At 31.8% G+C, this 22,417-nt stretch overlaps 1 protein-coding gene across 4 annotated transcripts; it reads right to left on the bottom strand.

The window, feature by feature from the left end:
- Positions 1–805: 805 nt before the first annotated feature.
- Positions 806–21,931, bottom strand: LOC127723201 (scavenger receptor cysteine-rich type 1 protein M130-like). Of its 4 annotated transcripts, XM_052229726.1 has the most exons (10): positions 21,838–21,931; positions 20,836–21,082; positions 14,089–14,156; positions 13,342–13,413; positions 12,837–12,957; positions 11,085–11,260; positions 7,649–7,822; positions 5,979–6,122; positions 4,124–4,145; positions 806–1,373 (listed from the first exon to the last, which is right to left on the bottom strand). In XM_052229726.1, exons 4-10 carry the CDS (start codon positions 13,403–13,405, stop codon positions 1,214–1,216), a joined length of 861 nt encoding a protein of 286 aa, XP_052085686.1. In that variant the 5' UTR covers positions 13,406–13,413; positions 14,089–14,156; positions 20,836–21,082; positions 21,838–21,931; the 3' UTR covers positions 806–1,213. The 4 variants fall into 4 exon arrangements, with proteins under 4 accessions (XP_052085686.1, XP_052085687.1, XP_052085689.1 ...); XM_052229727.1 differs by lacking the exon at positions 20,836–21,082; XM_052229729.1 differs by lacking the exons at positions 7,649–7,822; positions 20,836–21,082; positions 21,838–21,931 and having other exon boundaries at positions 14,089–14,412.
- Positions 21,932–22,417: the final 486 nt, after the last annotated feature.

Below are 22,417 nucleotides of genomic sequence, written 5' to 3'. Positions count from 1 at the left end.
GAAGTTTAAATGTTGCAAGAGGAAAACGATGAAGTTCTGAAATCCAGTCTCTGAAGATAGTGATAAAGTATTTGAAATTTAATAATACGACTTCGTTATTTATAAAATCCAGGTTGACTATTACCCAAAGAATAAACATCTAAGCATATTTGCATGCAATATTTCCCCAAACCTACTTCACACGTTCGTTCGACGTCTTTATTTCTAATCTACAACAAAACCCTTAACTTAAAGAGAAGGAGATGTGATATGATTGCCAAGAAGACAACTATCCATTCAGGTTCAAATAAAGTGGATTTAATTTATGATAAAACAATTTACGAAACTCCAATTTGACAGACCTGAGCTCCTGACTTGTGACAGGCACATATAGAACTAGTTTGCTGTCGGAAACCCCCTCCCCCCCCCCCACCCCCCCCCCCCCCCTAACCTGGGACAGTAGTCATAAAGTACAACACCAGAACAAAAATTAACAATCAGTTAAGACGGTCTTAACTACTCCGATCGATACACAGCAGAAAATATCTGACGAAAACACAGACCGGACGTGGCAGGGTCAATAGTATTTTAACGCAATTAAGATGTTCAGCTTCATTCCTTTATTTTGGTCTCTTTAAAATAAACATTGTATCAGATCAATCTGGTTGCTGTGGATATCCGTGGAGATACTAATCATTTCTTCTTTAAATGTCCTTTATATACAAATTCATGTCACATTCTTAAGAATAGTCTTAGTTGGTTACCAGACGACATTGTGTTGGATCTAGAGATTATAACATCTGGTAGTATAAATCTGACAAATGAGCAAAATGAAGAAATTTTTAGAAATGTTTTTGAATATATTAAAATTACCAAAATGTTCTTTGTTTAATCATGTGTATAATATGAATGTATTGATCCACACACACACATGCATGTTTTTTCTTCCTTTTTTCCTATCTTTCCTTTTTCTATATTGTCTGTTAATATGTTGTCAAATGTTAAATTATATATTGTGCAACGATACATTTGATATTTGCATGCTACATGTATGAAATTATATTGACTTATATTGTATCTTAGGAGAAGACGATCTAAGTTGGACTTACGTGTGTCTAATCCTTTTTGCAAACAAATATGCTAAAACTAAACAAAGTAATTTGTATAAGCCTGGTATATTTGATGAGTTTGTTTATCTGATTTATTTAATCCGTTATAGGCAGATATCAAAATGTCAAAATGAATTCTCGTAGAAATCTTGTCCTAAGTTGTCGTACGTTTCAAATGGTACATTACTTTCCCTTTTAGCGCTGTTGGTTTCATTGTTCTGATTGGTATAAACAGAATAATCTGAAGTTGATTGATTTATCCTTAAGTCATCGTAGGATTCCTCCCTGAAAAAAAATGAAATGAAAACTTTTAAGAATACCTGACCAACTAAATTGCATCTGATGGTATCACCTTGAACCGTTGTATCGATTAAATCCGCTTTTGTCAAATGATATATTTGTATGTTGACTTTCTACTGTGGAACCTCTTGTAGAAAGTGTTTTTATAGTTCATTGAATAGCCCTGAATTTGACTGTTTGTATTTCCAAAGTTTAATTGTCTATGTATATTTGTATATGTCTATATGTAACTGCTTAATAGTTGTATCGTGCCTTATTTGAGTGTAGATGGTTGTCGGTTCTCGTCATTTCCAGTTCAAACCACAAACGTGAAAATTGCTATGTACAGCTTCTCAGCTAAGCATACTGTATGGTGTTAGGAATGATGCATACTTTTTTAGTGACGGGTATTTAAGCCTATCCTTATAACCCTGCGAACCACCAAGTTAACAATTTAAATCAAAGTGCTAGGTTTCCCTTCATGTCCAAATATATGTTCGCCACCAAATATCGGTGCTTTATTTGCTAATCATCATCTTCAGCCTTAATTGTTTATGTTTAAAGCAGTTATATACTATCTACCATCCAATAGAACATATAAAAATAAGGAGAAGTGTATTTACTGTCAAGTAAACAATTATCCATCAAAGACCAAATAACGTAGATGTAAGCAATTATATGTTACTGTACAGCCTTCCAAAATGATCAAAATCTATGCCGTACAGGTTGATAAAGAAGACCTTGACATGACAACAACTCAAACCGAACGAAAAAAATAAGCGACCTCATTTATGCCTAACCAATCAACGAAAAACAGATATGACAGATGGTAACAAAACGTTAACCGTTACAGTGAATACACATGTCATTGATAACATGTGTGTGCATGTTTGTTTGGTGGTGTACAACGCCACTTTCAAATATCTTGATTGTATAATGTCTGCCAGTTTGTATTGCAGGAGTCCCCGAGACAATTACCGACCTTCAAAATGGACACTGGCAATATTTGCCTATTCAGATCTTTTTGGAATAAATCTCGTCACTAAATGGGTTATAAATGACAACCTCAGTTTTGACATATATGTGATGATTGTAATTAACCTTTTCGGCCACGGCACACCGGCGCCAATTGATAAAATACGTTACAGCGTGTCATTATAGTAATTTTCGAAACAGAGTTATGTTACTTACTAGTATTCAAAAAAAGTTTTGCGTTTTCAATTATGTGTTGTTTGATCTCTACACTGTATTAGTTCTCTATGTGTGAAGTTAATACTATTCCTTCTGATTTGTTTTTTTTTTATGGTGTGTTTATAAAAATGTATGTACGTATGTTTGATATCGGTTATCTAATCTTATTTCTTAACTAACCTAAATCATTTATACTCATTTCTAACTCCCAAATGCCCGTCTATGTAAATTTTAACATTCCTTGTTTTAACTCTTATCACTGGAATTGACATTTAAATTGTATGAAAGTGATGAATACAATAGTATTAACGAGACAAATTTTACTGCATTATGTCTCTTCAGTAATGCTCGTTATGCTAAATAAAGGCAACAGTATTTTACCGCTGTTCAATAGCCATACATCGATTAAGCGAAAACAAATCCGGGTTACAAACTAAAACCGAGGGAAACACATCAACTATAAAAAGAAAACAACGGAACAACAACACTGAACTGCAACAAAACCAAACGCCAACATACATCATGTACATAGAAACAAACTATTTGATAACAACTGCCATAATCCTGACTTGGCATAGGACATTTTACGAAAAAATGGTGCGTTGAACCTGCTAACACTGTCGAAGCTCAATCTACTTCGACTTCATGCAATTACGATTGTTTTATTACGATTCTGAAAATTTTTAAACGATCACAATATCTTAACTTCGGTGTTTAATCTTTCAATATAAAGTCTTTTTTATATATATTTATTTCAAAATGTAGGTGAAAACATACTTTTAAATAATTTGAAAAGCATATTATAATAAGACTTATATACCAGTGAAGAATTGTTGCCAATCTGTTACTATAGTTTATTTGAATAATCATAGGGCAGTAGCTATTATAATGTAACGTTTCATGAAAAAAAAAAACTGAACATGGACAGTAACAAATATACTAAAATAATTCAACTTATATAAAAAGACAAGACAGAATTATTTCCCTTGGCATACACGAATTCTTTTTTTTTTTTTCTAGGTTCTTTGCGCTAAAAATTCCAAATAAATTTACGGATCATTTAAAACACGAAAAAAGATAGATGACAAAATAGTTATACTATAAAATAAATACAGTCAAGTAAATAAAAAAAAAAATAAGTAAAGGTGGTTGGGGCTGGTCTAGTATGTTTTAAATGCCATTTAAATAATCCATTGTAGATTTAAAAAATGTTATATAGTTTATTCACAAAAGTGTACGTTGCATGCTCACTGTAATTACGTTATTGGTCACTTTTACTATCTGGGATTTAGACAAATGAACTCCCATCCAAGATACTACCAGGCACACTAGACACGCGTTTCATCTGAATACAATTCATCAGTTGCGATCAAATTAAAACAGTTAAGGATATATGATCTGTTTGCAAATTTCACACAACTCCACACCAAAAGTCAAAAGGTTTAAACAACTACAGGTCACTGTACATTATTAAACAATGAACAAAACTTATACCGTATAATATACTATATTCATTAAAGGCTCCTAGAAATATATCAAAGGAGAAAATTAATATGAACACTTACATATTATTGTTGTGGGTGTCACCTGCAAACATATAATATTAATTCAATATTGTGCATCATAGTCAAACCTTAACAAACATTTTTCAATTCCTGACGACCCAACTCTACAGCTTAAATAGCCTTGATAATAGGTTTCATTACAAGTAATAATTGGATATCGACTTGATATCAACTGCAGGATTTCAATATAATAACAAACGATCGTTTGTTGATACTAAGTAACAAGGGTTGATACCAATCAACATCAAATTCTAACTATTGAGATATTTCAGACTCAAAATGTCCATATACAGTACTCTATTCTGTCAAACCAGAATAACATGTAAAAATACTCACAGTAAGAAGAATAGTTAAAAATTCAAATATAAGTTATTATGCTCCCTGCGACAAACTTGTAGTAAAGCTTATTATTTGCTTCAGAATGGATTCAAATTTGTCAAAACGAAGATTTTCAAATGAAAAATGTGAGTGTTTTAAATTATTGAAAAAAATCATATATCTGCGCTAGTGTAGAAGTAGTACGTTGTGACCTCTGAAAATCATATTTGACCTTATTGAGAGCCAATACAAATGTCGTAATTTGTCATCACAATGCAGGTTATGTAAACCATAATTAACGCGTTTTTGTTTTAATCACTTATTGATATCGTACTTCGTTCAGTGTGATACGAGAACTATTTTTTCAATCGGGACATAAATAACAGGTCTTCACCATTAAACAAACATACATAAGCATGTTAAAATGCTATATGTATCATATTATTAGCTTGTTCAGATGAACGATTAATATATAACAAATTTTGAGAGGAACAAATAAACTGGCTCATTCTGAATTAAATTTAAGTTGGCAGTTGGACAAATATGAATTAGTTCACATTTAATCTGACATGCAAATGGAGAAAAAAATTGTGTATACCATATCTAAAATTATAGATAAGGCAGACGCAATTACTTCTTATAAAAGTAGGATCAAGAATAATTTCATAATTTGTCAGTCCGCCTGTCTGATTAATATATTTGTAAGGTTGTCTGAGTTCGGCTGAACTATTCTCTTCTTAATTTGGAATACAAAGACACTTTTAAAATTCTCCATTTTTAACATGTCAAAAAGGAGAGCTAAATGTTCAGATATATATAAATCTTATGTGTTGTATTACAGTTCTGTTCTGTTTTCCTTCCACCAAATACATTCAGAGATGCAATCTATAAACAGATATATGTATCCAAGGAAAACTCAAAAGAACAAAAGGAAAATATACCAAAAGGGTAACCAAAATAAAAAGTCATATAATGTCAATCAAAAAATGACACCACGCCCAAAAACACAACAAAATACAAACAAGAACCCACAAAACAGCACGGCTACAACTTGGGATTCACTAACAAGAACCCTTCAAACATTATCTGAATTCATCGGAAAGGTAAGCAGTTGGTAAACCATTACGACAGAAACGTCTTAACTAATCTATACCTAATGGATATATGAAGATTACGATACTAGTATTTACCAATAGAGATCGATTCACCATGTATTTGAAAAAAATGTATACTGAAAATACGTTCTCGCTGCATTGAAGACCTGTTGGTGGCCTTCTGCTGTTGTCTGTTCTGTGGTCGGGTTGTTGTCTCTTTGACACATTCCCCATTTCCATTCTCAATTTTATGTAATATATTGTTTTAATTATTTTGTCAGATGTTTGATCAAGTGAACTGAAAACATATTGATGAAAAATAACAACTGTCAACTATAAAGTGTATTCTATAGAGGGACCTGACATGTTTAGGACGTTGAGCACAGTTTTATTTTTGTTTTTCATGAAAGTCTTAAATTTATACGTTTGAAGTAAATACTTACCCCTTTTATATGTTCTCCAACGTGAAAAAGCGGACTGACTCAGTAAAACCAAAACAATTGTAATAATGATGCAGCTTACACCTACTCCGCCAACTACTCCAAGTGAATAATTACCTGGATCAGAATTTGTTATTGAACTTGAACCTGTAAAATGTGTATTCAATAGCTGTTTTACCTCAGGAAAAGATTACCTTAGCTGTATTTTGGAAAACTTTTAGGAAATTTTGGTCCTCAATGCTCTTCAACTTCGTACTTTCTTTTGCCCTTTTAATTTTTTTTTTATTCGAGCGTTACTGATGAGTCTTTTGTACACGAAACGCGCGTCTGGCGCAAATACAAAATTTGAATCCTGGTATCTATGATGAGTTTATTTACATTGAACAGATTTCATTATAACAATTTATTTTCTCCTTTTATTCTATAACAAATGTGTTTACTTTTAAGTCATCCAAACGAAACAATAACGAAATGTGTTTTAACGAATGGGGCAATTCAAGGCTAATATGCGCATGTTTGTAAATTTCAAGCTCATCAAATTATATAATTTTGTTCAATGTAAGTTTTAAACTACCTAACATAAAGTTGACACAAATGAAGTCCTCCTAATTTGAACTCTGGTGGATAATTTTCTCATTGGCAATCATACATCTCCTAATTTGTATAAAAATATATTTTGTGTTGTTCTACATGTATATGCTTTAAGTAGGCCATTTATTGTTTATGCTCTTAGACTAACAAATTAATTCATTTCAATTATTTCAGCAATATGTCTTCATGAATTAGCGGTAGCAGAATAGTAAAACTGTTCTTCAGGTAATACAAATTAAGAAAAGTATTAAAATCAACCTAATTATCTGATATAGTGCTCTATGCAAGGTAATAATAATGTAAGTAGTAAGTATGTTTTTATTATTCATTTTTTTGTTTTGAAGAAAATCATATATAAATTTTGCACAATCATAGGCCTGTTGAAGGTTGCTGAAATGACTTGTTTCATCTTGAATTTTGGCATCATGCCACATTTACACAGTCCAGATTAAGGTTTCACAAATGGTTTAAATGTTGTACACTGAAATCTTCATTTTAATTTCAAAAGTATTGACACTAAAATGAAGCATGATGAAAGCATAAGGCTTTGCTGTCCTTGTATAGATAATCAATGTAGACACTAATTTAACTGGAGTTTTTGAAAATAAAACCTTAAGCGGTGCTTTGAGTTCATATCTTGTTTACATGTGATTCATTTATATACTTATACATGCCATGCTATCTTATTCTTGATAAAACCACTCATTTTGACCTTTAAATGTCATGTTTGCTTTGCTATAACTATCTCAGTGAACCTTGTATTATTGATTTCATTACCATAGTTAGTAAATGTATGCAAAAATGTACTTAAAAATCAGAGTTCAGAAACATAAATCAAAGATTTAACATATCTTGGACGTCTTTATAAAATTATATTGTATGTGTTAGCCTCCGAATGTACAGCAGATAATATTCCGAGTAAAATTAAACTTGTGATTATAATGCATTACTACCAATTCAGGGTGTATGATGTTTGCTTTTGTAAGATTAGGCAATAACATTTGCATGATGTCATTTTGACATTGAACTGTGTATAAAATATAATATTCAGAGGTAACTATATAATGTCTCTAAGTATTTACCTGGACATAAGGTTGTATTACAAGGTTTTATTTCCATTGATGTTCCCTTACAATATAAGCTACTGTCAGATGGAAGAGGCCCATCGCATTTACGTGATCTACTCTGAAGTCCACCATTGCATCTATAATCACTACAAACCGACCATGTTGTCCAGGGAGACCATTCACCCTGTACTGATAGGAAAACAAAGTACGACGTTTATCAAAAAGTTAAAAGCCCGGATGCATTACTATCATCTACTAAAAGTAACCAATATTGTAAGCCATGAGTCATTCAACGAATGTCATTTGGAATCGCATACTGTTACAGGAGATCAGGCTTACGTCCTATTTTTAATATTGTTATGTGTTCCGTGTATCATGTTAATATATAAACTAAATTCTTCTCATTATGATGTTTGGCAATTACTATCATTTTTCCTGGTAACCAGTTTCCATAAAGAAGTTAGAAAATGGGAAAAAATTGTAATTTAATGACATCAAAGGAGTTGAGTTACAATTTTGACCATGTACACTTACTTATATATTTTGATATGTTGACCAATTATCAGTTCGACAATTATTCTTTATGTTTTATAGTTATCAAGATTTTAACCCGAAACGCTCAAAATGTGTAAGCATCGTCATTCAAGAACGACAATTCATTTGAAGAGTTCAAGAACGGTTTAACAAATGTTGATATCTTTTATAGAGTTTTGCTGCATACAGGGGATCTTTTAAACCAAGTTATAAACTATAATCCGTCATCTTTTCGTCAAATGCGACAAACCGATTTAGTACTATTATCGTGTGTGTACTAACATGTACACGATCAATACTACGACGGGTTTTAATCATTTTTTCATTTTTGTCACCTCATTGTCAGTTCGTTTTCGACAAATGAGTGTCTCATTTGTTTACTCACTTATAGATATATTAGTTGCTGTTCATGATTGTTTCATAAGTTGTTATTGGCTTTCAAATAGCTTTCAGTAACTTGCTGATTTCTCAGAAATCTACTCTATGTCTTAAATCTTTTTGTAAGTTGATTTTATGTGCTTTGTATCGGTCTGATTGGTCAATCTGTTTTCATATGATTTTCCTTGTTTTACTTTACGTTGTGCATTAACACCATTGTCTTAGGTAAGGGGGTGGTTGGTCGCCCACTAACAGATCTATGTGGTTATCGTTTGTTGATTTTTATCATATTAATTTGTTTTTCGTTGATAGCTTTGTAAATACATCAGGGCAATAGTTTTCTCGTTTGAATTATTTTACATTTGTCATGTCGGGGCTGTATGTAGCTAAGTGTGCAATATGAGTTTTGTTCATGGTTGGAGGTCATACGGTGACTTATAGCTGCATGCTTACTTTCAAAGCATTTTGATACATGTAGGTGTTTTATTGGCCATATCTGTCTCGAGTTTATATTCTTGACATTTTTCCCCAGTCAAGTCTTCTTTATATGTAACGATTATAGATAATGCTTGTTATAATCCGCTGTGTTCTATTTTTAGCAAGTTAGTAAACCAGCTTGTTCATAAAACACAATTTTTAAAGTATGATTGTCAACAGTTTGAATGATATTGGAAAAAAGTAGAATAACAAAAATACCGAACGCCAAGGCAAATTCAAATCGGAAAGTCCCTTATCAAATGGCAAAATCAAAAGCTCAAACACATCAAACGAATGGAAATCAACTGTCATATTCCCGACTTGGTATAGGCATTTCCATATGTAGAAAATGTGGATTAAGCCTGGTTTTATAATTAGCTAATCCTCTCACTTGTATGACAGTCGCATAAAATTCCATTATATTGACAACAATGTGTGAACAAAACAAACAGACATAATAGGTAAAAATGTCAAAAAAGGGGTACACTAATCAACATTGTGTTATAATCTTAACATATGCATGAGTACATATGCAAAAAAGTGAAAGACAAAGAGTACCAACAATACATTAGTGGGATGCATAAGTACCGAGCCACGCCAAAAGGATATCACCAAAAATGGACTAAACAGTTAAGGTTAATAATTTACAAAGAGAAATAAAAAAAAAAACACTATAACACGTAATAAAGATGATAAAAAACGTCAGTACCTAGAATCTATACTTCAAGACCAGCGTGTATCATTTGTGAAGTTTATACGGAATATTTATCAACAAGGTCTTGGTATCTTCCGATGATTTTTTTAAAAAAAAGGACGAGACGTTCTTTGACATAACCCTGATTCCTCAACTTTCTGCTCTGATACTGATGACGTTTTATAAAGTCTGGGTAGCAGCTGAAAGCTCTTGGATACTGATTGAGTTGGGAAATGTATATCCCATATGCAAGTGAAGTTGGTGTCGTGCTACTAAGATGGGGGAAATTTCAAAATTAAAATCGTCTCTCTTGTTATAGATTCTGGTACTGAGATGACCGCTTGTGTCAAATTCAAGGTATAAGTCTAAAAATGACGCGGAGGAAGCCGTGTTTATTGTTTCTTTAATTTCTAGTTCTGCAGGATATATCAGAAAAGAAGATTTTGAAAATATATTTAACGGTGAACGTACATGTATCACTAATGCTGGGAGATTGTATTTGCTAAAACTGGCCGTTTTGACCATGTGAGCTTCAAATTAAATTATAAATTCACATTAATATGAAAGTGTCAAACTTTCACTAACAATAAACAGAAAATTGCAACATCAGATGTGAAATCAGCGTTTCAAATTGGTTTGCATGATATCCGTTTTGTGTACCATGACATATGAAAAATCTTTAAAAATTAGGTAATGACATATTCAATTGAAGAAGTAGACTCAACTATATATTGTATAGTTTTCACGGCATGAAATAAGGAGGATATTATGTTCATTGTTTTTGAGATGATCCAATATAAATCCAGTCTTATTCGAATACAGAATAAGATCGTCGGAGAGAAAAACACGACTGTTTGCCATAAGATGATGCTTGTATTTTGTAAGTCATATTCGTGTAGCCAAGCAAACATGTTTTCAATATAAGTTCAAATATATTGACTTAATATCAGTATCATATAACTTTTGTTTGATTGTTTAAAAGTCAGATTTGTAGTTTTCTAATTCAATTGATATCAAATGTCGCCATTCTAAGTGTCACAATCTAAATTCACACGCGTTAAGTTATAATTTGGCAAATTATAAAAAACAAGAATGTGTCCATAGTACACGAATGCCCCACTCGCACTTTCATTTTCTATGTTCAGTGAACCTTGCAATTGGGGTCAAAACTCTAATTTGGCATTAAAATTAGAAAGATCATATCATAGGGAACATGTGTACTAAGTTTCAAATTGATCGGACTTCAACTTCATCAAAAACTACCTTGACCAAAAACTTTCACCTGAAGCGGGACAGACGGACGGACGAACGGACCGGAAAACATAAAGCCCCTCTACTATCATAAAAACAGTCAATTTAATTGCATACCTTCAGTCATATTAAAACAATAAAGTCCTACATCTTCATTATGGTTACAGTTTCCGACTCCAAAACCTGGGTGTGCACAATAAATCAATTTGCGTTCATTTCCGAAACAGTTAACATCGTCGAGCCAAATTCTTCCAGAACCATCATCGACATCACTACCTAATGAAATTCCAGTACTATAAATAAAGAAAGTTGTATTCCTTATTTCTATTATATATTGATGCATTTTGTCAACTATCAGCAAGATATAACAGGTTTATTCGCTTATGTTTAGCACAACATGATACTATTCCTTCAACATTATGCATCAAGGAAGCGGTTTAATTAAGGTTGCGCATCTGACATTGAGAAGTAAACCAGACAAAAAAAAGCTAATACAAATTTAGATTAAATCAAGCAATTTGGAAAACTTTTACAAGAGGTCATCCTTCTTACACACATTGGTCTTTTTTCCGTGAAACTCTCCTTCATATCATCAACAGATATTCATATTCAGTGAGAATGTTCGCTGAAATAAGTATTCGAAGAACAGGGATCTAAGACTAGAAACTTGAAAAACATTGTGTTTGTCGGAACCAGTTTCTCTTTAATTGATGTATTTTGCTATAAAGCATTTTGTCTTGATAAATCTTGTACAAGTAAGTGATCGAAAAGTCGTTTATATGTGTTTATTATATGACACAAATATAAATAAGAAGATGTGGTATGAGTAAGACAGTCCAGAAATGATGCAATGCAAGTTCATTTAAATAAAAGAGGGCTGAAATAACATTCAAGAAAGAAGTACATATGTTAAATTTGTCAAAAAGTACAATATCCTTTATTTTGTACATAAAATGAAAGCTTAAGGACTTTGAAACACTATCGAACTCTTGTTGAAAGTTTCTTATGAGTAATAGCATAATATATTAAATTAAAATAGGAGGGCATATTTTTCCCGTTGTTCAGAGCAGAAGTACCTGCTTTTGTACTTCCAGACTTCCAGTAACCAGAACGCTCTAATATGCAATTTAAGGTACGTTGAGTATTTCAGCAAAAGTCAGGATAAGATGTAGTTTTGACAGGAAATGACTGTAACTTTATTTGAACTTAAGACAAAATAGTTATGAATGCTTGTAATTGCAAACTGTAACATAAAAAGCATTTCGGCTATACATCAATAGTTTAATTCTTTAAAAAGAGCAGAAAGACGTCCTCTGTCTATACAGAAAATTTGTGTATCTACTAAGTGTTAATCAAACTGTATTCAGTTCTAGAATTATATATAATGAAATTAATTCGATGAACAAAAAAGAAAAGCATATTTCAAATGTATTCTATTTTCCATCTAGATACTCTGTCTTCATGCGTCAAACTTTTAAGGTGTCTTAAAGATATATCTTTTTTTTTTTACTTCAAAGATGTTTAAGACATCCTACCAAAACAACCCAAATGAATACCATTTATCAAATCAGAAACCTCTAACCTAAGTTAGTCGTGTGTGTTTTTTTTTTTTTTTTTATAATTTTGGTTCCTATGTATGTTTCGGAGATCAGTGTGGCGTCCATTTAGCTCAACTAGTATACATTATTTTTCAAGAGCCAGCTGTAGCTCAACTCTGGTTGCGGGATTTTTTTGCTGAAGACCCATTGGTGGTTTTGAAATCTTATCTGCTCTTATGTCTGGTTGTTGACTTTTTAACGCATTCCATGTTTCCAATTTCTATTTCGACCATTGTTTAGTCATTTCAAAATGAAAATAGCATGCACACACCTGTAACTGAGTTGTTTACATGCAACTACAGCGTCAATGTCACCAAAGCTATCATCACATACTGTTCCCCATTCAAAATTGTAGAAAATCTCAAGCCTTCTTTTCACAAGACGAATGTCACCTTCAAAAACAATGCTTTACATACTTACACATATTATGTTATTAAATATTAACCGGTTTAGGACTGATCAAAATCTATCTGTTTTATTTGTGTTGCTTATACAATACTTCATAATCTTTCTAAAGGATAATGACTAGAGTAATGTCTTTTCAATTAGGCTTTTCTTTCAAATTTGATGATTATGCAAGTAATGTTTTTAATGTGAGAGTTTAGGAACAATCAATTTTTATCCTTGCTAATGGTGGAAAATAAAACAGGTGGTGTTGAACACAGCAAATTCGATTTGATTAAGTTTGATATGCTTGTCTTGAGGATGATAAAAAAAATATAACAATGTCTACTGTCATAGTCACATGTTTTCCTTATTTTATATTTAAAACATACCAGAAGATTGTCCATGGATTGAGTATTGGAATAGTAAAACAGTTGTGACAGCGAGATGTAACATGGGTCTGACTGAAAGAACAATTTATCATGCACAATATATATATCAATGTTGTTCTAAAAAGTTGCACTATTGATTTTTGATTAATAATACTATATGTTCATCCTGCATGATTCTATTTATAAATATTGGAAAAAATCTTACTTCATAATATATGCTTTGAATTTATAGGACGGATCCACGAGTATTTACGTGCGACATGTTGTTGCGATATTAGATTATAAGACATCGCTATAATCCTCTTGCCATATTTTCCGAGTGTTTAATTTTTCCATGTTATTACATTTGACGGAATCTGAATTGGGCTGGCGGATAATGCATATTAACCATAACACATTTACCATCCTGTGGACCCTATATTTTGTCCGTTTGTTTTCCATTGCATTCTCTTATCGTCAATCTACTGTTACCTCTTATTTATTGACACTTACCTATAGCCATGGCGTTGTCAGTTTATTTTCGACTTACGAGTTTAAATGTTCCTTTGGCAGTTTGGTATCTGTCGCTTCTCTTTTATCCAATATTTCATTTTGTTTTTGTTTTACAAAAATAAGACGCACAAGATGAAGTTTTAACAAGCATAACTCATATATTTTATTACTATTTTTGTTTTTATTCATATATCACAATTAATTGAAATTAACCATTTCATTCACAATTTAGTATATTTTTTTAAAAATACATACGTTTTGAATATAATCAATAGCACCAGCTGTCTTTTCTTCTTTTTCACTGAGGATGTTCGTGTTATACCCTTTTAAACGAATAATTATCCTATATTGATTGATACATGTCATTTATCATAATACTATATGCACTGATTACGCAACAGTTACATTATATTGGATTTATTATATTCACAATGTTTGGTGTTTCATGCATTTGTAAAAAGATGGGACTGAGGGTTCATTAAATGCACATAATTGTATTTTGTTTATTCAATTATAGAATAGTGTGTCTATGATAACATGCATTCTAGTTTACAAAATAGTATTATAATATTCTGTCAATTCAATTATAATCGGACTTCATGTAGAGTATTTAAATGACATTTCTTTTGTTCTAGCGAAACACATGACGATTTATAAACAACAATGTATTAATACATATATGATCTTTTTCATTATACATAGAATGCATATACGAATCAGTCAATGATTTATACAAATAGTAATACTAGATCATTTTTAAGTAGACGATACTTAAACACTACACTAATTAACACCAATGAAAGGTTGAGTTGGATAATTAAGCAGACAATATTTCAATTTGAATATTAGGTCGTAAAAAATTCTTTTGACAATGAACTCTGCAATGAGGAGAAAAAAGGCGACATGAAGCCGGATATCAGCCTGATATTCTTGTTCTTATTCGCTGAAGATAAATACTTGACACAGAAAGCATGAACAAAACAGCAAATGTCACTTTTAAGATAGTTTTGTATCTGTTATGGCTCAGACATAAGTGTAGTCGGACAAGTAGTTAACATGTTCGTTTTCCGTCCTTTTGGCATAATATGAATTCAAAGTTGTCCTGACCTTTTTTTTTATATTAATCTGATTTAACACTAGTTTGTAATGATAACTTACAGATCAAATTTGTTTTGTGGCGGCATGGCAGATTTTTTTATAGAATTAAAAAAAAAATATGAAAATTTCATTCTTCAGAAATGTGATTATAGCTACAACTCTTGAACTAGTTTTTATACATAAATGCATATTAATGATTTAAAGATAAGTGCCGGTTGATAGACGTTTCGTAGTAAAGCTGCAGACAAGGGCCGTTGTGTCGTACCGACAGATCCTTCTTTTCAATTTGGTTTCAAAAAATAATAACTTAATTTAAACTTAACTTTTGTGTTACTGTTTTCAAGATATTCCTTATTGAGTATACGACTAAAAGTATGTCAAAGACGACAAAAAAACAGAAATGTGCTTAAAGAACCGTAATATATCATATAGCTTACTTTACTCGTTGTTAAATGCCATACAGTTACTTGTAGTCTCATACCCTTTGATTCTAAGACTGGTTAGTCAAGTTTTAATTTTTAATTTTATTTAATATCCAACACATTCATTCTCCTTTTAAAAGCAGTTCAAACACCTTAATAGCGGATACGTGATGACTAGATCTAGTGTGTCTTTGGTTTAATTTTGCACTATTAACTGATGCCCTAAGATATTGCTGATGTTGAAAGCATCGAATGAGTGTTTGTGTGTCCTGTTATGTACTTCTTATATGTAACTTATAGATTCCGATCTTCATTTTTCTTTGTAAATTACCCGACAAGCTTGAGACTTAGCCAATCAGTTTTAAAACATTCTATCCTATTATTGTTTGACGATTAACCACAAGTATTTTCATATGTTTAAGTGTAAGTTCTATAAAATACTAATGCCTCGTTTTGCTTTTGTCTACTGCATTCCTGTTTCAGTTTATGGTATTTTTTTCGTCGTCGTTGGATCTAGTTAAAGCATGTGTACAATTTGAATTCATTAGAGCTTGAGCTAAACAAATTGTTTCGACTCTTATAACATGTATAAATCGTCAATGGACAAAAAAAAATTACTCTGGTCAACACATTATGACGGGTCTCTAATCGTTGTGTATTTAATTTGATCGCTACGTCCACGCAAAGAAATACTACTTATATTCATTTGATTAATCATAATCAACACATTATTTCAATGTAATAATGTAAACATTCATTAATTTTGTATGAGGGCTAATGCTTATTGTAAAAAAAAAAAAAAACAACAGATTTGGTCGTTATTATAAATAACTTGTTTACAACAAACTTTTTTTCGAAATACTAGGGATTTTTCTACCCAGGAATACATAACCTAAGCAGTATTTGGCAAAACCTTTCGGAATTCTGGGTCCTCAAAAGCTTTGCAACTTCGTACTTTTTTTGACATTTTAACTTTTTTTATTCGAGCGTCACTGATGAGTCTTTTGTAGACGAAACGCACGTCTGGTGTACAACATTTTCATACTGGTATCTATAATGATAAAAATAAGAAAATGTGGTATAATTACCAATGAAACAACTCTCCACAAAAGACCAAATGACATAGAAGTTAACAACTATAGGTCTCCGTACGGCCTTCAACAATGAGAAAACCCATACCAAATAGTCAGCTATAAAACCCCCGAAATGACAAATGTAAAACAATTCAAACGTGAAAACTAACGGCCTGATTTATGTAAAAAAAAAACAATGAACGAAACACAGATATTATATACAGCAACAAACGACAACCACTGAATTGCAGACTCCTGACTTGGAACAGGTATATACAGAATGTTGTGGGGTTAAACATGATAGCGGGCGCCTAACCCTCCCTCTAACCTGGGATAGCGGTGTAACAGTACAACATATAAACAAACTATCAAAATCAGTTGATAAGAGCTTATAACGAGTTAATTTAAAACACAAATTTAGGAACGTTTAAAATATGTATTTATTCATTGAACTTATCATGCTTATGAAAGTAAAGCTAAATTCACATTACTCTCTATTTTGCTTTCAGCTTCAATAAAATATTTAGAACTGTTCACAATAAAGAAGGTACAAAAAATATATATACAAATAGAGTTTTCTTGTAAGTTAGAAATGGTCGTTGATTATTAATGCACGCTACAGTGACACAGGCATATTTAATTTTGAAAAAATAATCGAAAAATGTTCTTTAAGATGAACTTGGTTGTATTTTTTAGTCATATTATTGTGAAGAGATGATTATGATGATAAAACAAATTGTCTTATATTCTAATATTTCAAATCTGTTATTGTACGAGTAGAACATTTAAATGGTATTTCTTTTGTTGTCAAGATCAAAACATCCCTCTATATGACTTTTAAATACATATATCACACAATAAGAATTGATGATCAAATCCATGTATTACACACAAAAGACATGACAAATGGCGATAACATGGCAGATTGATTAAAGACAAAAACAAAAGACGCATTGAGGACAACACATGGTCTTCAACAATAGTCGAGGGTTAATACTATACATAGATCACTTCATCATAACGGTTTTTACGAGTCTGAATACTCAAACAGAAGGATTAGAAAAAGCTGTATAAAGGAAGACAATATAGGTTAGTTAAAAAACACTTTATAGTACGAATATCAAGTACGACAAAAACAGAAAAAGTACTTTATTAGCCATATCAAATGTTTGTTATCAAAAACAAGTTAAATGTAGTAAACAAAACCTTAGAGTTTTGGATAGCTTACAATACAGTATTAGTTTTGATCTTGATCTGAACAATACTGAATGTATAGCAATCGATCAGTCTGTAAATTGGCTGATTCACTAGTATTTGTCAGTCTTTTGAGAGTTGTTCATTTCGAAATGACACTTTCAGTTCGAAATTGGCTCAATAGTACGTCATGCGGTTTCTGGTGGAAGGTTGTCTTATTGGCAATCTATGTAATAGATCAAAAACGATAAATCGTTCTTGTGTCTATGCTGCGACACCGAAATAATTTAAAAGTTGCTTTTGTAAGGAAATTTGAACTATATCAATACATTGTTAAATATGAATTAAATGCTACCAAACGTTTACGTGCAATTGAGAAAACTGTATTTATAGGTCAGTATAAAGATGATATCAGTACATATTGGAAAAAAAAATGTCACTTTTATAATTGATTGCAATGAGTCAGTGTTAACATGAAAAACGATTGAGGAGCAAGGTTCTGACAGACTTTGAGGTTTAGTTTAAGCTTAAATAAATATATATGGAAACAAATCCTCATCAGGACTTATGTATTCATTCTGATTCAAAACTGTATATTACAAACCTGTTCGTTTACTTTTTGTAACTCGAACTTATTAACCCGGTGTAGGTCTTTAAGTTGAGGTTCAATTTACTAAAAGTTAATCGGGCATGACTAATTAGACACGCCCTCTTAGAATCAGGGGGTCCAAAATAGGATCGGGAAAAAACAGCCAGCAAAATATTAAAATTGACAATTTCAGAGAATCAAAGTGCTTTTGGCTGATTTAATATCTCCGGTCAATAACCAGTCATTTGAGTGGAAATACACACCTGTACGAAATCTGGAAATGTTTGCAGCAATAGGAATTTATTTACAAAAAAAGTCCATATCTCATTTACTTATAGTGGGCGTAATTGATGTTAATTCATGTCGTTTTGTTTTTGGCATTCGTCTACCGTGGAGAAAAAGAGGGGGTAATGATAATGGCCTAACTTACGATTTTGATGATGGTTCAACTTCAGTCTAGTACGTCAAACGTTTTACGCTGTTTTATTAAAGTGTCACTCTAAAACTGTTATCATTTGCTTCAGGTCGATCCATTTTGCATCTTGTCGTGAATATGCATGATATATTTGCCACTGGAGATTACAGGAGCAACCAATTAATCAGATAGTGATGTATAATCATTAATTTTCAGTTGATAATTGTCTCAATCAGTCAGTTTCCCATGTTTATATATTTGAATTTTATTTTTTATATTTTATTTTTAAGATTAGATTTTAGCATTTCTTTCCTCATCTTTCTCTGTGCATTTTTTTTTTTGTTTAACATTAAATAACGTAGTCCACATCAGGGGTTACATTGTGTTCTATCCAGCCAAACTAGGAGGGGAGTAGAACAGAAAATAAATTTTCATTGAGTGGCAATTACTCATATATAGAAGTGTACAACGACTGCAGTCTTTGTCTAGGTGACAACATTTGCTGTGTCAAGTTTTGTTTTATATCTGGAATAGTTGTCATAAAAGCAAAAATGGATAAAAAAATGATGGCAACAATTTATATAAGAATTCAACTTAGTTTGGCCGTTTCATTTATTTTTTTAGATATTGTCTTAGTGATCGTTTTTGTTATTTAATTTTTTTTCATCTACAATTGTCCTTGCAAAAGGCGCAAAAAGAATGAGTTAAACTCAGCCATGCGACTTATTTGAAGATTAAGCTGACCTTTGTTTTTGTTTACAGATTTTAATCATTTAACTTGTGCGTAGATCGTATTTTCCCTTCAAAGAGTTATTCAAATAATTCTTTAAAGTAAAGTTAGCGTGAAACTCTCATTACACCTCATTACACCAGGCATCGGATATAAGACATTTCTATTTCGACCGGATGAAGATGCGTATTTATACATCCGAACAGTCAAACGGACGCACCCCTTTAGCAAGGGTATACTGTTAAAGGAAGAAGTCCAGAGACGTCAATATTGCTATACTCAAGTCAATCCTTTGGTTTTGAATAAAAGGATATAAAGGTATACATTAATGCGACAGCAACCCAACGACACAGACAAATCAAAACATTAAGAGTCAACATACAGTCTTTTGTAATAGAAAGATGCCTATATACGGAACAATAAACTCAAAACCGCCCCATGACTTAAAAATACGGAGTTAATTAAATAATATCTACCGTCAAAGATATCCCAATAGGCACATTTGATTTTATATTATTTACCGTCATAGATATCCCAAAAGGCGCAAACAAATGAGTTAAATTCAGCCATGCGACTTATTTGAAGATTTTTACAGATTTCAATCATTGAACTTGTGCGCAGATCGTTTTTCCTCCCTCAAAGAGTTATTCAAATGGTTCTTTAAAGTAAAGATAGCGTGAAACTCTCACTACACCAGGCATCGGATATAAGACATTTCTATTTCGACCGGATGAAGCTGCGTATTTATACATCCGAACAGCCAAACGGACGCACAACTTTAGCAAGGGTATACTGTCGGACGGTAGAAGTCCAGAGACGTCAATATTTCTATACCCAAGTCAATCCTTTGGTTTTGAATAAAAGGAGATAAAAGTATACATTAATGCGACAGCAACCCAACGACACAGACAAATCAAAACATTAAGATTCAACATACAGTCTTTTGTCATGGAAAGATGCCTATATACAGAACAATCAACTCAAAACCGCCCCATGACTAAAAAATACGGAGTTAATTTAATAATATTTACCGTCAAAGATATCCCAACAAGCACATTTGATTTTATATCATTTACCGGCAAATTAAATGAATATTCAGAACAAAAACATGTAAGTATGATATGAACATTAACCCTGTTTTGTACTAGACCGACAGGCTGAGTCGGATTTTTAACGTGTAACTTCACAGGCTAACAGTTCGCAGGAAGAAAAGACACCAAACCCGGACACATTTCTGACTACGAGCTTACCAGTCTGTGCTCTTACTCTTAAATGACGCGCGTTTGGCGTTGAAACAGCAAATACCAATTTTAACTTCATTGTTTGACCCGGTCGGGATTCCAACCAACAACCTCCCGCTCTCGAGGCAAACACACTCCCACGAGACCAACCAGGAGACCAAAATCTCAAGTACAATAAACCAAATGAATACAGTTTCACAGAATTCTTACAGTTACTAAAGCGAGCTAAAAGTATCTAACCTAAATTAGATGAGTTAAATGATATTGGAAACTACACGTAAATATCGATGGCCCACTTCAGAGTAGATTTCATGGACCAACGCTCTCAGCAAATTAAAAACTCTCACACAATTTTGAGGGGTCTGGATGTAGTCAGCTGTTGCAAGGCTAAATTTCTGTCCTTATTCAATATACCCTCACTTACCAATGGTATTCCAAGTTTCATTCACGTCCAACCTCACTGTCCACCTCCAATTGCAAGACCAACCTAATGTATTTAAAATGTATGTGTTCTCGTCGTGAACATGCATTGGATATTTGCCACTGGACGTAAATCAAACAACAATCAATCAACTTCATAAATTATTCCATGTTCATAGTACACGAAGACAAGATCTTGTTAAATGCTATAATGTTAAATTTCCATTTAAACCACTCAATACTAATGCAAATTGTTTAAAGTTTCTTATTATTTTGTTATGTTTGTTTTGCAATTTACTACATAACTGAACGCTTTTAATTTTATTTTCCTAAATATTTCTTTACTATCATGGTTCTTATCTCTTTTTTTTTTATTACAATTTATAATATATGATTATGTCAGGCGATTATAAAACTAAGAAAGGTAAACGATTTTTTTCAAGGTGTTTATGCTTCATTTAGACGTGAAAAAGGAATGACGAATGTCTAAAATAAAAGTATTTGTTTTCATAAAATACATTGTTTTTTTAATTTAAGAATGATGATCAACCTTGCGAAAATATCTCATCTATACACGTTTTGATATATATATATAGAGCCACTCAAACCTACATAACTTGATGCTAAAGATGTTACATTTAGGCTATTTAATACGATTTTATTCATTAAAGTTTACAGGCATAGTTTATTTATTTAAAAAAAAAACCAAACAAAACAAAATTCATTAATTAATTGGACTGAACAGACAACACTAATTATGTTGCATTTGCATGTAACGTAATGTAGGAAAATTACAGAATCAAAACCAAAATGAACATTTACCTGAATATTGTGAAGGACCTTTTGCATCTAGGTCTGTTCGATTAGAAGTTGTGAAACAAGCTGTTTAAATAACTAATTGTTGGAAGAGTCTACTTACTGTGTTCATATGGTTTGGTCTTTACTAATCTATTTGATGATTACTGACAGATAAAAAACCTTAAATATATATAACAAGAAGTTTTTGTGCAGAACATTCATTAGTCAGTTGTAAATGAGGTCTGTATAGGGTTTTGATTTACTCATTTATACAATAAAAAATCGTTATTTTGAAAAGTTGAAATTCAAAAATATAAATTTACCCCTTAATTTTATAAAAGTATTCTATGGTGTTATTTTAATGGTAAAACAAATTAAAATAAATAAATGATAAAATGCCATTTAATCGGTTCGTTTCCAATGCAATTAGGTAACTGTTATTTGTATATATCAGTCTGAGCACTGTTTAACTATCATTTAAGTTGAATATATTTAGACTCGTCCAATTCAGGGAGAATTAGGCTTCTGCAAGTGGTTTTTGTGTGTTTTTCTTATGTTTTTGGCGGTTTGTAAGTCAGTAAAAGTTCAATAATTGAGTTAATAT

Source organism: Mytilus californianus, unplaced genomic scaffold (assembly GCF_021869535.1).
Source record: "Mytilus californianus isolate M0D057914Y unplaced genomic scaffold, xbMytCali1.0.p SCAF_13, whole genome shotgun sequence".
NCBI lineage: Eukaryota > Metazoa > Mollusca > Bivalvia > Mytilida > Mytilidae > Mytilus > Mytilus californianus.
The sequence above is the reverse complement of the archived record's forward strand: the minus strand, read 5'-3'. Positions and strand labels throughout refer to the sequence as shown.

Coding starts and splice junctions, on each gene's coding strand:
- LOC127723201 (XM_052229726.1), bottom strand. CDS start 13,405: ATGTTACATCTCGCTGTCACAACTGTTTTACTATTCCAATACTCAATC. Junction 12,958..13,341: donor AATCCATGGACAATCTTCTG/GTATGTTTTAAA, acceptor TTGTTTTTGAAG/GTGACATTCGTCTTGTGAAA. Junction 7,823..11,084: donor TTGTTTTAATATGACTGAAG/GTATGCAATTAA, acceptor TTTTCCTATCAG/TACAGGGTGAATGGTCTCCC.